Source organism: Nelumbo nucifera, chromosome 3 (assembly GCF_055504915.1).
Source record: "Nelumbo nucifera cultivar China Antique chromosome 3, China Antique-T2T, whole genome shotgun sequence".
NCBI classification, from domain to species: Eukaryota; Viridiplantae; Streptophyta; class Magnoliopsida; order Proteales; family Nelumbonaceae; genus Nelumbo; species Nelumbo nucifera.
Window position 1 is genome coordinate 36648138 of NC_142651.1, and position 16267 is coordinate 36664404.

Consider the following 16267-nt stretch of genomic DNA (forward strand, 5'->3'; position numbering starts at 1 on the left):
TATGCATTATTATGTGTTTATACTTCATTTATAGTTATTTCATCCCTAGATTTAGGATTATTGATGTATTTGTGGGATTTGTAAGAGTTTTCCTATATATCCAAGTATATCCAGATCTTTACATTTATTATGTATGTATGTGTATGTATTCAAACTTATTACAAGATAGGATATTAATATTTTGAATCTTTGACATAGATTAGAGAGGCCCCTTATGACTATTTTTTGTACAATTAGTTCTTCTGTATTTTCATATAATGCCAAATCTGTTGCGACACCTAACAGTAAGAAATTATCTAATTGCCCACATATCATTTTTGTCTTTCAAAGCAAAAAAAAAAAAAATGAGAAGATAATGTCTGTTTTTGTCATAATGGCAAAGATCATATGTTCTACCATATGGAAACTTTGGCACATCTCCTAGATGGATTAGATCCATTGATTCATTTATGGATATCACATACAATATTTTTTGGTTTAACACCACTTGGATGGGTAAAATTAAACCAATGCTATAAGACCACTTTCACGCCCTTGATTTTTGGATTGATTTGATAAATTATCTGGATGGCCTAGATTAGTGATGCAATTTAACAAGTAAGCTCTTAAAAAACACCAGATTTTATAGGAATAAAATACATGGAGTCCACATCTTTCACAGTGGGGTTCATGAATTTATTACTGGTGTGGAACCTCATCATTGATTCCACAGCTTGCGGAATAGCCAAAGCATTCAGCTAATCCAAGAAAACCTTGTAATCTCAAGTTAGAGGGGTCAAGTTCTTTCCTTTGTTTTTGTGAATCTTAGAGCTTTTATTTTTTTTTATTTTTTAAGTTGAAAGATGTGTCTTGGTGAAGAATGAGTCCTTGATTTATTTCCCTCCTTATTGTAATCTACATATTATTAATGAAATTTCAATTTCCTTCTTTTTTATTTTTGAGCAAATTTCTTCCATTTTGCTATTTCTTATTTGAATTGCATCAATTAGTTAAAATCTTGGTATCACTTGAATGGTTGACATGGATCCATCAATCTTAAGAGACCATTTTAATGGATTAGATCTATTAACCTTGAATGGGCTTTGTTGCTGCCAAATCTGGAGCCGCGGGTAGCTTTGTTACTTCCAAGGTGATGAGGTCAAGAGTCCACCTGCAAACAATCAAAAGACGTTAGAGTCCCCCCAGGGGCTAGGTCCGCGAGGACTCCAACGGTCACGCTAGCCAAGGGCTTTGGGAAGGCTGAGATCACAGTAAGCAAGAGAAGTTTGAGTGCACAAGTCTGCGTAAGGAGAATAATCTAAGGCCATGGAGTTCTTTATATAACGGGAGTTATCCAAGAGCCAATGCACTGGGCATGGTGTAACAACTTCATATGTTGGAGATAATGGAGCGCAATCCATGTGGCCGAGCATTATCTTGCCATTAATGCAGTGGGGGAGCTTGGTCATGATCACAACGTTTACGATTAATGTTCTTATCAATGTTTTAAAAAATGACCTGGAAACGGAACCATTCTGGTAATTAATTTTGGGTCGACGGTTTGATCGTCCAATTCGAACAGATGGCCGTTTTGACCGTAAAATAAAAAATTAAAAAATAAAATAAACGATAAAAAATCGTTGAACGGGTCAACGGTTCAACCGCTCAGGTCAACAGTTTATTGACTTTTTCAACGGTTTTTTACTAGATGTCGGGTTTGGGGTAAAACAGAACCGGTTGCCTGAACGCTTCCTGGGCCAAACGGTCCGACCATCCGAGTCAATGGCGGTTCGAAAACATTGGATCTTATAACGATGGCAATGGAAAATGATGAGGATACTCTTAAGTCTTAACCAAGGCCAAGATGATAATAATGCACTTTGGGCATGCCACGTGTTGTCTGCTAATGGGGTGGTCAATTATATCAGGCTTAATTGGTTAAGTTTTGCTATATAGATGTCTAAGATTAAGGGATCGATCTTGTGAGGCCATTTTGATGGTCCAAATCTTTGGCTTATTTTATCCATCGCATAATTTCATTTAGGGGACGTTCTTTTTTGGACTTTGAGAGGGGGGAAGTTGGTCAGTGAGATTTTGTGGGGATCAGTGAAAGTTTATTTTCCTAGGTATCACTTACCCGGGTAAGTGATATCCATCTCCTAGATGGGTAAATTAACTTTCCCATCTAGGGGAAGTTGCCAATTCTTGTATGGTACAAAAATGCCCCTTTAATAATGAAATTTTTATGGCTAAGATGGTCATTACCTTATTTACATGAAAAATAAAAAAACATGGATAAATACACTTACTCGGATAAGTCTTTCTTGGAAAACACTTACCCAAATAAATGCATTTATCCAGATAAGTGGCTTACCGATAAGGGAACGGGACATTAGACTTTTTAAAAATTTTGATACTTTAGTTGAATGACCAAAACTAATTGAAATCTTGTTTGGACGTCCAAATTAGTAACAAGCTTCTTGACTCCATTTATACTTGATTTATCTCGAGAGAATAGTTAATCAACTGGATCTTTAATTAGGAAATTATGACTTTTTTTTTGTAAAAATCATGACTGGCAACATCTTTTTTGGTAATATTAAATGGGTCAAGAGCATATTTGTCTTTTTAAAGTGAAACAAGAACACTTTTAGGATTTTAGAAATGTCTAACAATACATCTAATGATGATAACAAATAGGTTATTAGTCAGGATAAGAAAGTATGAGGAGTTCAGTCCACTGTTGGAGTTTTATTGATGATAATTGAAAAGGGGTATTATCCATTCCCCTGTCAAAGTAACGTTAGGAGATGAATGATTTTTTCAAATTTATTTATATTATCCCTCCATTTGAATTTTTCATGAACAAAAATTGCATGATGATGACATTTACTATACTACCCCTCCGCCTGAAATTTGGGGGTTCATCCATTCATCCAAATGGGTTTTGGGATCGTTGAGTTGAAGGAGGGTAAAAGAAGGTTCTTTTACCTATTTTCTTTTTAAATAATTATTTAAGGGTTAATTTGGTTATTAAAAATAATTAATGGCCCAACTGGACAACTTCTGCTGATGGTCATAGTGATTTTACCAAAGTTAAGTTTTAGATGGACAACAAAAATTCTTTGACAAGGGGGTTTGGAGCCTGAAGGTTTTGAAAAGTCAGGAGAAATGGGAATAGGTGAGGAGTTTTAGATAATGAAAAAAAAAATAATGATGTCTAAAACGTGGATTACCCCCGGTGTCATTTTAGATTGTATTTTAGGAGGCATAATTTATTTATGGTACTCAATATCAAATTCAATTCAAGTCTGATGTAAATTTGATGTATATATATGATTCAGTTTGAATCTGAATATTAATGAATTAAAGTTGAATCTAGGTACATGAGATTGGATAAAATCCATTTCTAAATTGTAACCCTAACTGAGTTATATCTAGATGCTCAAACCTCAACATTAAAGAAAACTAAGAGAATGAAGGATTCATATATCACCAAGCATACAAGAATGTAAAATCTGAGGAATATGTTGATGAGATACCTGTTCATCTGCTTGCGCAACTTCGCTACAGTCTACAGGGAAATGCATCATCTTGCAAATTTCAGTATCACGACTCACTCTTTTTCAAGACATCTCTAACCAATAGTTTACGCCCACGAAACTCCTGATTAAGAAACATGAAAAATGTAAGGAGGAAAAAACAAAAGAAATTATAGATAGAGAGCTAAAAGTATTACCGCTCCACTTAAAGAAATTGCAGCCTCGCATTCTGTGGCGGAAGAGAAAGAGATAAATCCATAAACACGGTTTTTCCCTCCTTTGCGATCGTATAACACTCTTGCACTGACTACAGTCCCGAATTGGCTGAAATGCTGTCTCAAATCTTCGGGCGTTACGGACCACGCAAGATTGCCAACGTAGACCTTATGAAGGCTTTCTAAGACTACGTTCCCATTGGGCGCTGAATTCACAGAATCAAGTTTCTTCCGCCAATAAATAGAATTCATTTCTGCACAAAACCTGACTCGCATTTCACGCCCTCCAACATCCTATAACCAAAGAAAAAACGATAATAGGTGATGTGTACTGGGTAGGTAAGGTCACGCTAGGGGTTGTGGCCAAGTTACCACTTACAGATCTATCCAATGCAGCTATGGCAGCTTTGGCTTCGTTCATAGAGCTCATTTTGACATAGCCGCATCCGCGACTTATCCCGGTGTCAACATTCCGAGAAACCTAAATATTGCCGATCATTGATTATGATTCCTCTCTCACAATCTCCAATTGCAAGGGGAAAAACGAATGAAAGTGGAAGAGCTAGTCGGAGAAGAACGCGTACCTCGACTGATTGAACAGTTCCGTAGGGCTTAAACATCTCCAGAAGCTCTGAGATGTCGCAACTCCTGGGAAGATTACAGACGTAGAGTTGACACGGTTTCAATCGAACCTTCAATTCTCTGAATGGGGAGCCGTCTACGATGTTCTGCTCCTTCGCCGACGTAGTTTCAGATTCAGCTAATGGTTGTTCTTGTACGACGGGTAGAGCTCTGGAAATCCTAGGTTTAGCAATTGAGCTGAGCAAAGAAATAAAGGTTTCGTGGGCGCGAGGTAGGAAGATGGAAGAGGATGCAAGAAAGCATGACAAGGTTGGACAAGGAAAGAGAAGCCAAGAAGGTGAGGAGTGTAAAGTCACGGAACACTGCTTGATTTTAGATCGGAACGGTGAAGGAGTAGATAAAGAGAAGGATGAAGCTAAGCTCCCGCGGGCAGCAGCCATTAATTGCCTTGGAAAGACGTGCCCAACCTTTAGTCTTTCTGCTCCTTCTTCAGACTGCAGACGGATAGCATTCCTTTCCCTGCCTTTCTTTTCCTGCCTTTTTTTTTTCTTTCTAACCAAACACAACCTAAAGAACATACATAGTGTTCTACTGTTCTCGTCTCACAGAGACCCTGTGCCCCGCTAGCTTTGGTTGGTCACACGATCTAAGAGATTGATTGAAAGTGTAAGAGTTAACATCCATCAAATCTTCTATTTTTTGGTCCGTTGAAAGATCCATTAAACATCAAAATGATGGAGTGAAATAGAAACAGTCATGGCAGGTGGGGCCATTGCAATACATCAAAGGCCTTCGTTTATTTCGTTGTTTCAACGTAGTGATACGACAGTAGCAGCAAACGAGGTTTGAGTAAGAAGCATCGAATCACGAAATATGGGGATTCTTAATTAATTTTTAGAGAAAATTGCAGATTTTGGGTCTAGTTTAATTTGATTCCCTAACTTCAAAAGTGACAATCCAATATCTGAAACTTTTAAAACATGACAATTTAATACCTATTAATGAGCTCATTAAAGGGACTCACTTAAATAGCTGTTTTACTTGATCTATAATTCCCAACTTTCTTACTACTATCTTTGTAACAAGCACTTATTTGCATTTGACATCCAACTTATATTAGACATTTGGTAATCTTTTTCTTTAATAAGCATTTAAATAAGTATTTGTGATTATTTTGTCCTTCATTTTTTTTTTCAATTTTTTTTATAAAAACACTTTTGTGAAAGTACTTTTATGAAAACACTTTTACGAAAACATTTTTATAATATAAAAGTAATTTTAAGAAAATACTTTTATGAAATGACTTGTAAAAGTACTTTTATGAAAGCACTTTAATAAACACTTTTACGAAAACATTTTATAAAAGTACTTTTATAAAAGAACTTTTATGAAAATACTTTCATAAAATTCAACTAGAGATAATTTTATAAGTGGTATTTTAAAATTCAACTAGAGATAATTTTGAAAAAAAAAAATTGAATAAGTGCTTATACAATAAGCACTTAAAAAAACTGGAAATTTGTGCTTAAAAAATAAGCATTTATTTCTCAAATACTAATAAATGCTTAATGGCATAAATAAGCACTTATTTTAAATAAATACTTATTTTTAAACACTCCCAAGCATGGCCTTACTCTTTTTAGTTTTTACTGAGATTGATTAAGAATCAGCCTATGAGCTTTAAAAAAAGAAGAAATGTATTCACAAGGTGCTTTAATTGGTTAGTAACTTGGTACCTTGTCTTTGTCTTTTCCATATCATAGATTTTTCCGATGATGTTTTCTTTTCTTTTTTTTAAACAACACCACAGTTCTTTAAACAGAACACAACTAAACGGTCTCTCACGGTAATCATAACTTACACATGGATCCTCTGATGAGACATGGGACTAAATATTGCCTTTATTTTTACTTTGATATGTGATATATATTTCTTTCAATTTGTTTTTGTTAATGGCTTAGACAAGTGGTGTACTCCGCGTGCACTCGGCTCCCCCGGTTTATAATGACGGATAGTTAGAATTTAGAAACGAATGCATATTGAAGTTAAAGTTGAAAAGAATTAGTAGTTTAAATTAATATTTTTAATATTATCAAAATATATAGAATATTAGATTAGAGAATACTTTTTCTCTCATAAAATATAAGTAATAACCAGTTAGGATCCATGTGATGTACAAGAAAATCCAATCCCCAATTTGATGATTAAAGGATTAAAAGGAAATATGAACCTTATATTTTTTGCCTTCCAAAAAAATGTAAGAAATCATAAATTCATATAAGTGAATAATAATATAAGTCATAATAAATATTGCTATTAAAAAAATGATTTTGAAAATCTCTAAATCAAGCTACTATATCTGCATTATTATGTAAAAATAACATCCTGACAACATCATCACTTTTTTGTTGATCTTGCAACCAAACTTTTGTAATCATCAATATAATTTAGTTAAATAAATTAAAATTTATATGGATATAATTTTTATTTGTTCATCGTGTTCGAAGATTGTATTCTTTTATAATGAAAGGATTGAACGATAACTTTGTATTTTTTTATATAAGTAAAAATAAGTTGCCTTGTTGTCATGTTGATCATGCATAAGCAATGATGTTATTTATTGTTATTTATATAAATTAATAAAATAGAAATTTAAATTACCATTGTAATGTCATACTTTCATACAATTTCTAACAATAATCGTACAATCTTCTTATTTTAATAAATTATTATTTTTTGTATTTTTATAATTTATTAATATTTTTCAATATTATTTTGAATTTAATAAAATGTTTTTTATGAAATAGTACAAATTGAACTCAAAATGACCAAATAGTCTATTTTAGGGGTAAAATAGTAAAATCAGGAAATTTCAGATGTTGAAGGTTTGGTCCAACACAAATAACCTTCTTTATTCAGAGCCTCTAAAAACTCAAAAAGCATTTAATGTCTCTTTTCAGATTTTAGACATTTTTAATATCTTTTTAACTATTTAGATTTTAGATTTATCAAATGCCACTTAAGACAATAAAACTCATTTGTCATTAAACTTGTAAAGTTTAAACCCTAAAAGAGGCATCGAATGGGATTTGGGATAGAACTGTCTTTTTTATTTTATTTCTATTTTTATTATTTTAAATTAATTTTGAAAATGACCATAAACCTATACCTGAGTCGAAATATGGTTCAATGGTTCAACTGACCCAAGGTATAACCAAATCTGGAAACTTGATTGGTTAGTTTGTTACCAATTCTAATGGTTCAACTATTTGGGTCAACATAGTTTTTAAAACCATGATTTTATTAACTAAGGATAATCTGTATTATTCTTTTCACTATTTTGTGCCCCCGTATTTCTGTATCTTTGCTTTCCGTTAATTTCCCTTGTTCTTTTTCTCCCTAATTGTATGATCAAATCCTCCCACAAATTTTTGCCATATAGAAAAGAAAGTTTAAAATTTGAATCCAATAAGAAATCTAAGCTTCTTGCTAGTTGCTAGGGCCCTAAGAAGGAAAAAACCCTTAGCCGACATAAATAGACAAAGGCAAGTACAAGTGTACAACCTTTTTTTTTTTTTCTTTTTATGTAGTTTTCATCTCATTCTAGCCTAAAACTGGTTTCCATATGGTTCTCATCAATGTCATATCCATCATTAAATTGTGGGCGCTGTGAAAAACATACTGCATGGAGTAGGATTAAAAATTCCCATCTATTTGGGAGCAACCGTTTCTTTTTTGGGAGAATGACCAATCAGCCCAGATCAGTATTTTATAACCTCAAAGTACAGGGGGAATGTATCCTGACCGTGAATTGATGCTAAATTCACGGACAGGATGTGATTTATAAGGGGGAGAGGGCTAGCAGTAAGGGGGGATGGAATTCAGAATTCTGCATCGTGTGTATTCGTACTTGTCCGTTTTTTTTTTCATTGAAAAACTCATATATTGTGCATGAGTCTAAACAATTCCATGTTTTATGTTTTTATTTTTCAAAATTCAAAAAAAAAAAAAACCATGGAATTTAGAAGGATCAAGGAGATCGCACAAAGAGTTGTTATGTGGACAATTTTATAAAAGCCTTGAGATAAAAAAAGTGACAAAATCACTCTTGGAAAATTCACAATACTATTAAACGTACGTATATATATAAGAAAGGTAATCAATGTAAACATAAATTATTAACAAGTTTATAATTAGGTAAGAAAGAAATAAACCTTATTTTTTCTTATTCTTTGACATAGAGTAAGGCCATTCTTATATCTTATTTTTAGGCCTGAAAAATTAAGGTTGAGGGGATAAGATGGGAAGTAGTAAAAAATGTAAAAGGAGAAAATATGCAAAAGATGGACAACCTCCCTGTTTTTTTCCGGCCAACCAACTTCATTTTATGTACATATATATAGATGAGCTAAATAAATAAATTGGTATGCGTTTGTTAATTTTAGACACAATTAATTACTCCGATGGATGATGTAAAGTGATTTCCCAAATCACGAATTGCGATTTCAGATCTAATCATGGGTAAGTGTTCGCACATCTCATCATGCGTCTGAGTGTTATGGTGAGATCACTGAGATGTGCGGATACAGATGATATAGGAAGAGTGTTGTGACAGTTTTTGTTAGAGAAGATCCCAACTCGATTGTGAGCCACCGTATATGAGATGTAATGTGCTGATACACATAACACATCATGTTGGAATGGAGGAGATCCGGACTGGTGTTAAGTTATGGATCCTAGATTGGGACCTACCATAGAGTGAGATCACATCTACCCCGTGTATTGATAACATTTTCAAATGATGACATGATTGATTTTTAATACTATCATCGAGAGATATTTCTAATACACGGCGGGATTGTGCTGAAGGGCGGCCCCTTATGGCGCAGAGATATGAACTCCCATAGAGTAGGCTCAGTTTTACGGTGGTCATGATTCTTTAGGACAAGTGTTTAGATATGGGCCCCAAACAGACGCTTACGGTGCATAGGTTATCAAGAGATTCCCAAAAAGTTATGAGCCAGACTGAAATAATTGATGTTTAAGGCTGCAAACGGATCAGATCGGATATGATAAGGGCATATTCGATCCGATCCGTTAAGAAAATTTGATGATCCGAATCCGATTAGAATTCGATTTGGTTAGAATTATATTTATAAAATAAAATAATATATTATTTATATAATAAAATAATATATAATATTCTATAATTAACGGATCAAATTGGGTCACAGCAGATCGGATTGGCCAATATTCGAATACGATACAGATCAGTTTTGCCGATCCAAACCGATTTATTAGGATCAGGAAGATTATTAGAATCCGCCCCTTTAACGAATGAGTATCCTAGGGCCACCTTCCCTACCCCGTTCCCGTTGTGTACCCCTTTTGCCTAAAAGAAACCAGGGAAACTATTGGCTTGGCAGCTTTGGGGATATATTAGGAAATTCGAAATTTGTCGTACCTTCTGTCTCTGTTGGACAAGCAAAAGGCAATTAGGCGGGGACAGCATGATGAATAAAATAATAAAAAAAACGACTTACGGGTTAATTAAGGGGGTACATACCTGTTTGTTTTTTAAAAATGAGTCCGACTGCTTTTTTAAAATATACTCATCAGTTTGCTGCAAACTCTCAGATTCCTGAGCCTCTTTCTTCCTCTCCCATGGCTTCGTCTCTGTAATACTCGAACAACAACAGCAGGAAGAAGCTCTGCAGAGGCATATAGCTCTTAATGGGGTTGATGCTCGTGAGCAGGCACCAAAAGAGTGGAGGCGGGCTCTCAATCAGATGGGTTTCTCTCTTCTGCATTTTGAGCTTCTGTTTTGGAGTTCTGGTCGTTAATAGGTCATTTCTCTCTTCCTTGCTTTCTCCTTCAAAATGTTGGGATCTCTTCTCTACTAGTCACTTTCCAATTTTCATTTTTTGTTGTTTTAGTTTTCTGCTTGTGCTTACTGAGCCTTTCAAATCTTCAATGCCGTTTTTTTAGCTTCCGAGATAGTGAACATGCTTGTTATTGTTTTATCGTGATTCCTGGAGATTCTTTTTTTCCCCTCTTTTCTTGGAGACAAACCCACATGCAGAATGCAATCCATAGTAGTCGGTTCTGGATTCAGATTAGATTTCCGGGATTAAAGCATATTTTTCGGGCAACCATTTCGGTGATTTGGGCTCCCTGACTTTCCCTCTATTTTGTCTTACCTCAGGATTATTTTGTTCCAACCTCGTGGAAGGGGCTTTGCTTTTATGGTCACAGAAGTTTTAAATTTGTTTATCGGTATTGCCTTTTCACCTCCTTGGGTATCAGAAGAAGCTCGTTTGATTGCAGCTATTAGTAAAAGCTCTTGAGTGCAGCTCTAATTTCCCTCGATCACAGTGGCATGTGTCAAAAGCAAACCTTGCTCAACCCTCAATTCACATTCTTTTTTTGTCGGTCCTCAGTCCTTACCTTTACCAGAAGTTTCAAGGATGAGCTATGAAACTTCTCCCTCTCCCCCTTATATTAGGTTTTGTAACAAAGAGCTCGACTAGTTCTCTTTTTTTAAATTTTGATTTTTATTATTTTTTGATAATTCCTTGGTGCCGTGATCAGGGTTGAGCATGATTTGAACAACACAGGAGGTTTTTGGTGGGTAGAAAAGGACGGACCCTAATTCAGAACAGAGCAAAATTAAAAGCCAAAACAGTGTACTTTAATCATCTAGTTAAGACGTTATAAAAAAATCATATAGTTAGGATGCTGGAAGGGTTATTTTGTTCAATGAGAGTGACTACGTGGAAATTGGATATGATTCCTCCACCGTAAAGTGAAAGTGAAGTCTAGAATTGCACTGGACTTTCTGAAGAAAATGTTTGTTACTGTTACCATTTTTCCCCACTAAGAGTGTAATTGGTTCTTACCAGGAAGTGTTGGGGTCACTTTAACTTGAAGCAGTTGGTTTGCTGCAATTAGGAAAGAATTTAGTTGACATTGCGGAGCAAAACTAAATTGCTCCTGCTCTCTTGAAATGCTTTTGTATAAGTGAATTTGTTGAAAAATGAAGCAAGAATGAGGTGGCATTGTTGATAACTGATAACTCTGAACAAGATGATGAAGTGATTGAAGTTTTGGCTATTCCCATAAAAGGGTTCTTCTGTAGGTTGATAACACTCTTACTTGGGCATGGTACTGATGCATGTTGTCAATCCCTGATATTTGAGAAAATGTTAAAATTAGGTTATATGTCATGGCACTGGGCCACTGGCAATACTTCTTAGGATTTGGCTAGCATGAGAGTCATCACATATTATGGTCTAACAGTATCTTCATTTTTAGCATAGAGAATAGAGTCTACCTAAAGAAAAAGATTATCTATTTTAAAAATCATACTGCTCCATGTATCTCAATTGGACCGTCCCATGATAGTCACCGTCATGTTAGATTTTTCTTTCTTTCTTTCTTTCTTTTTTGTATACTTCTTATTAGCTCAACAGGACCAGGAGCGTACATGATCACTATTGTCCATCTCCATCTCCTCACTTCCTTTATGTCTGTCTTTTTGTTTATTATACCTTTTCTTTTATTTTGTTAAAAGCTTATCTCTGAAAACATTAGTACAATATCAAGTGATAAATATTACAATGGTAACAGGTTTATGTTGCATCGGTTTCAGGCTGGGTCCAACCTAACCACAGTGAACTCAATATCGAATAATTTACCCAATGCACCTTGACCATATAATGTTCAGTGGGGATTGTGATCAGGGAACTACAAAATGGGAGTTAATAAAAGCTTAAGAAAGGATAAAAGAAAACAAAAATTCAGAGAAAAATAGATAAATGTTATATTGGTATGTCTATTGAACTGGGGCCCATAGAAATTTCTATGAAGGGGGTGATCTGCAAATTCAATCTTTTGAATTATCAATAGGCATTGTTTCATTTGTAAGATTGCTTCAAGTTCTATGGTCATTCTTACTGAGTATCAATTAAGTGCGTAAAGTTGTTGATGACATTTATTAATTTCCTTAATTTTTGTCATGAATAAATTTATGTTAAATGTGACACAAACCTTATATTTATGGTACAGAGAACTCATGATGCTGTCGTTCTAGCATCTATATCTTTGTTGTAATGTTATGGCACTTTTGCAGTTGTGACATTTAAGATCCCATAACTAGGGTCCTTTACTCAACATTTTATGGCACTCTCTGTATGTGCAGGGACAAGGCTGCATACATCTGTCCCTCCCCAGACCTTGCATTGGCGGGAGCCTTATGCACTGGGGTGCCCTTTGAACTAGGGTCCTTTACTTAGTGATGGCCTTTCTGTGTCAACTCTCCTCTTAAGATGTAACTTGTTTGACTTATATGTATCTTGTTCCCAGTAAATATTGTAGACCATATATTCACAGGCTCTTACCCCTCATTTTTCCGCATTCCAAAGTTAATGAGAAATCCTAGTAAATCCTACATAGAGATATCCATATTCTCTGGTTAAAACTCTCATATTTTCAGTTAAATGATATTTATTTTGTATGGAATAAATTTAGATTAACTACATATGCTTAACTACAGGTTCTGGGGCATTTCTGATCCAGCTAAACTAGACAATAAAGCTTCATCACGTCAAGAGCAGAACCTTGAACTAATTGCTAATTGTGAAAAGAAGGCAAGCTAGAAAAATGATAATGATGCATGCTAATTTGAATTCATTATCTTGTATAAATTATTTCCTTGGCCCTATTTCAGGAGGCTTCTATTCAGACCGGAGATATCCTCACTCAAGTTTCTCAAACACATGATGTAATCATGTACATTTCTAAGTCGTTCTAAGTACACGTTTCAATTTTGGCTACTCCTTTCATGATGTTTTCTCCTTCATTTTCATTTTTACAGTCATGGTTGATTCACTTGAAAATCGTTTCATGTGTTCTTGAGTTCCATATTTCACTACTTTCAGGACTTTGGACAAAACAATCTCCTCTCTGGAAATGCAGCTCGCTGCAGCTAGAGCTGCTAAAGCAGATAATCAAGAAGGATCTTCAGTTGATACAAAGCTAGGAACTGAGCAATCTGAGCGCCAGAAGTTGTTCTATGTTATGGGAATCATTACTGCATTCAGCAGCAGAAAGCGCCGGGATTCGATCCGAGAAACTTGGATGCCCCAAGGTTCAATCCTCATGCGCGCCTCTTTAATTAGGCATCAATCAGAGCAAAAGTAAAACTAAATGTAGAGATATTATCTATTTTTCTGAGTTCTCTTTTCTATTTATTTCCAGGAGAGGAGTTAAGGAAGTTGGAAAAGGAGAAGGGTATTGTTATTCGGTTTGTTATTGGCCACAGGTAGTATGTTTATCATTTCTAATTATGCTAAGTTATTACTTGCTTCAACGTCACAGATTGACAGGATGCATTGGTTTTCTTTTTATGAACTATAGTGCAACCCCAGGTGGTGTTCTTGATCGTGCTATTGATGCAGAAGACGAGCAACATAAGGATTTTCTGAAACTGGTTTGTTAACTATCAATTGCTGAGGACCATTAAGTTGCAAACTTCATCTCTGCATCAATTCAAATCACATATACAAGGTTTTTATGCTGAGTTTAACTGATTTTATTTGCAGAACCATGTAGAAGGGTACCATGAGTTGTCTTCAAAAACCCAGATATACTTTTCAACAGCTGTTGCTAAGTGGGATGCTGATTTTTATATTAAAGTAGATGATGATGTCCATGTCAATCCTGGTTAGCCTGCACCCTTATTTGATCAATCTCTACTTCTAAGAAAAGCATGAATACTTGAATTGATCAATTTTAGTGCAATTAATATGCAACAGGTATGGTAGGTTCAACTTTGGCACGCCATAAGTCAAAACCTCGTGTTTACATAGGCTGTATGAAGTCTGGCCCTGTCCTGGCACAGAAGTAAGGCTGGCAAATCCTGAGAACTCATCAATTTGGGTAGACATACCTATTGCATCTTTATTTGATTAATCTCTACTTCTAAGAAATTCTGACATTAGACATACCTATTGCAACACTGGTCATGTTATGCAGAGGAGTCAAGTATCATGAACCAGAATACTGGAAATTTGGTGAGGAGGGAAATAAATATTTCAGACATGCAACTGGACAGTTGTATGCAATATCCAAAGATTTGGCTACTTATATTTCAGTTAACCGGTGAGCCAGTACTCTTACTATCAGTCTATACTTTGTACATAGTCCTAATATTGTTTTAAGTACATCTTTTTTCTTTTGTAGGCACATCCTCCACAGATATGCAAACGAAGACGTTTCTTTGGGTTCTTGGTTCATTGGTCTAGATGTTGAGCACATTGACGATAGGAGCCTCTGCTGTGGAACTCCCCCTGGTAATTCTTGTTTAAAAGCCATTGGTTTTCTTCCCTTCTACTCAAACTCTCCAAATAGTTACACTGTTTGATCATTTTAGTTAGTTTATTGATAGGGCATTAGATGACTTGTTAGAAAGTTTTTACTATTTGATTACTCATCTTTATCTATTCTGCAAACACAACACAAGCTTTTAAATATAAACATAGGTTCACGTACTCTAAATCATAGTTGTCAAGGCAATGCCTAGGCGACAAGGCGCCCTTGGAGTCTCGCCTCGCCTAATCGCCGAACAGTTTTCTGTAACATGTTATAACAAACTTTTATATTCTTAATTTTTTGAGGTTATAATTATAAAATAGACATTTTAAAACTAAAATATTCATTTTGTGTGTTTATATACTAATTTCTTTTTGTTATTTTCTTATTTGTTAAGGTTTAATCAACACAAACATTGCTAAATGCTGTATTGTACCCTCAAAGACTTCAAAACCTGAACCAATAAGTAAGAAAGAACATAAAATGTTGTCCAATCAACACATTTTCTTCTCTTTCTTTACTAATTTTGTGTTTTTATATACTAATTTTTCTTCTTCTTCTTCTTCCTCCACCTTTTCTTTTCTTCTTTTCCTATAACAGAAATAGGGATTCAGCCCCTATATTTTTCGAATTTTCTTTTCTTCTCATGAATATGATGGAATATGTTGATTTTCTATACTTAAATATGAAGTTTATACTTTTCTTGTGAAAATTAGGGATATTTATTAAGGAAATGTGATTATGGAACCTAGGGAATTACCCTATGATACATGTTTTTACTTAAAAGAAAAATCCATTGCCTAGGTGACTAGGCGACTGGGCACCCCCCGGTCACCTAGCCTTGCCTTGGCACCTTGAAAACTATGCTCTAAATTTAATTCAATCCATTCAGAAAAAAAAAGAGGGTTAATGGACTTCAGATACTTCGAACTCTCCTTAGTGTTGCCATCAGGATCATGGTTACTAGTTTCTGCCGTTTGCATGATGTTGTACTTGGTTGCATGAGGTTGCTAGTTCAAACTATACAGTTTGTCCTTTTACAGGAGCAACACTGTTAGGCTTATAATATTGTTGCAATGCAATTGCAAAGAAGTCATCCTTGAAACAGTACTAACTACCAAAAAAGATAGATAATATTCATACTTATTCCTTGCTTTGAGCATGGGTGGGTACACCTTTCTGATTGAAAGGTCCTTTTTTTGGCCGGAGAAATTCAATCCCCAGAGCTGAAGCTGTGACTAAATATAAGAGTAACGCATTTAATCCTTGCTTCCATATCATACAGGGAACTGGTGTTTTGCTTACGTTTTATTAAAATTATTAACTCGCAGATTGCGAGTGGAAGGCCCAAGCAGGCAATTCTTGCGGTGCATCATTTGATTGGAGCTGCAGTGGCATTTGCAAATCAGTGGAGAGGATGGAGGAAGTACATCAACGCTGTGGTGAAGGTGATGGGGCTATCTGGCATGCCAACTTCTGAATCTCTCTTTGTAATATATTTAGGTGTTACCTGTTACTGAAATCATGGTTTAAACGTTTCTATTTCACCCGAATTTTGCATATTGATGTTTCGGGATA

At 35.1% G+C, this 16267-nt stretch overlaps 2 protein-coding genes across 3 annotated transcripts; one reads left to right on the forward strand and one right to left on the reverse strand.

Moving 5' to 3' along the window:
* Nucleotides 1-1014: 1014 nt before the first annotated feature.
* On the reverse strand, nucleotides 1015-4877 carry LOC104593381 (RNA-binding (RRM/RBD/RNP motifs) family protein). Of its 2 annotated transcripts, XR_016084054.1 has the most exons (5): nucleotides 4321-4877; nucleotides 4116-4217; nucleotides 3719-4030; nucleotides 3522-3645; nucleotides 1015-1150 (listed from the first exon to the last, which is right to left on the reverse strand). XR_016084054.1 is itself a non-coding variant. In XM_010253165.3 (4 exons), the coding sequence occupies exons 1-4, from the start codon at nucleotides 4756-4758 to the stop codon at nucleotides 3589-3591; spliced, it is 909 nt and encodes a 302-aa protein (XP_010251467.1). In that variant the 5' UTR covers nucleotides 4759-4877; the 3' UTR covers nucleotides 2033-3588. The 2 variants fall into 2 exon arrangements, 1 of the variants encoding a protein (XP_010251467.1); XM_010253165.3 differs by lacking the exon at nucleotides 1015-1150 and having other exon boundaries at nucleotides 2033-3645.
* A 4995-nt stretch (nucleotides 4878-9872) lies between these two features.
* Nucleotides 9873-16267, forward strand: LOC104593389 (Galactosyltransferase family protein). Its single transcript, XM_010253179.3, has 11 exons — nucleotides 9873-10164; nucleotides 12873-12966; nucleotides 13047-13108; nucleotides 13258-13466; nucleotides 13577-13640; nucleotides 13736-13808; nucleotides 13921-14041; nucleotides 14134-14221; nucleotides 14354-14479; nucleotides 14561-14670; nucleotides 16021-16267. Exons 1-11 carry the CDS (start codon nucleotides 10052-10054, stop codon nucleotides 16167-16169), a joined length of 1209 nt encoding a protein of 402 aa, XP_010251481.1. The 5' UTR covers nucleotides 9873-10051; the 3' UTR covers nucleotides 16170-16267.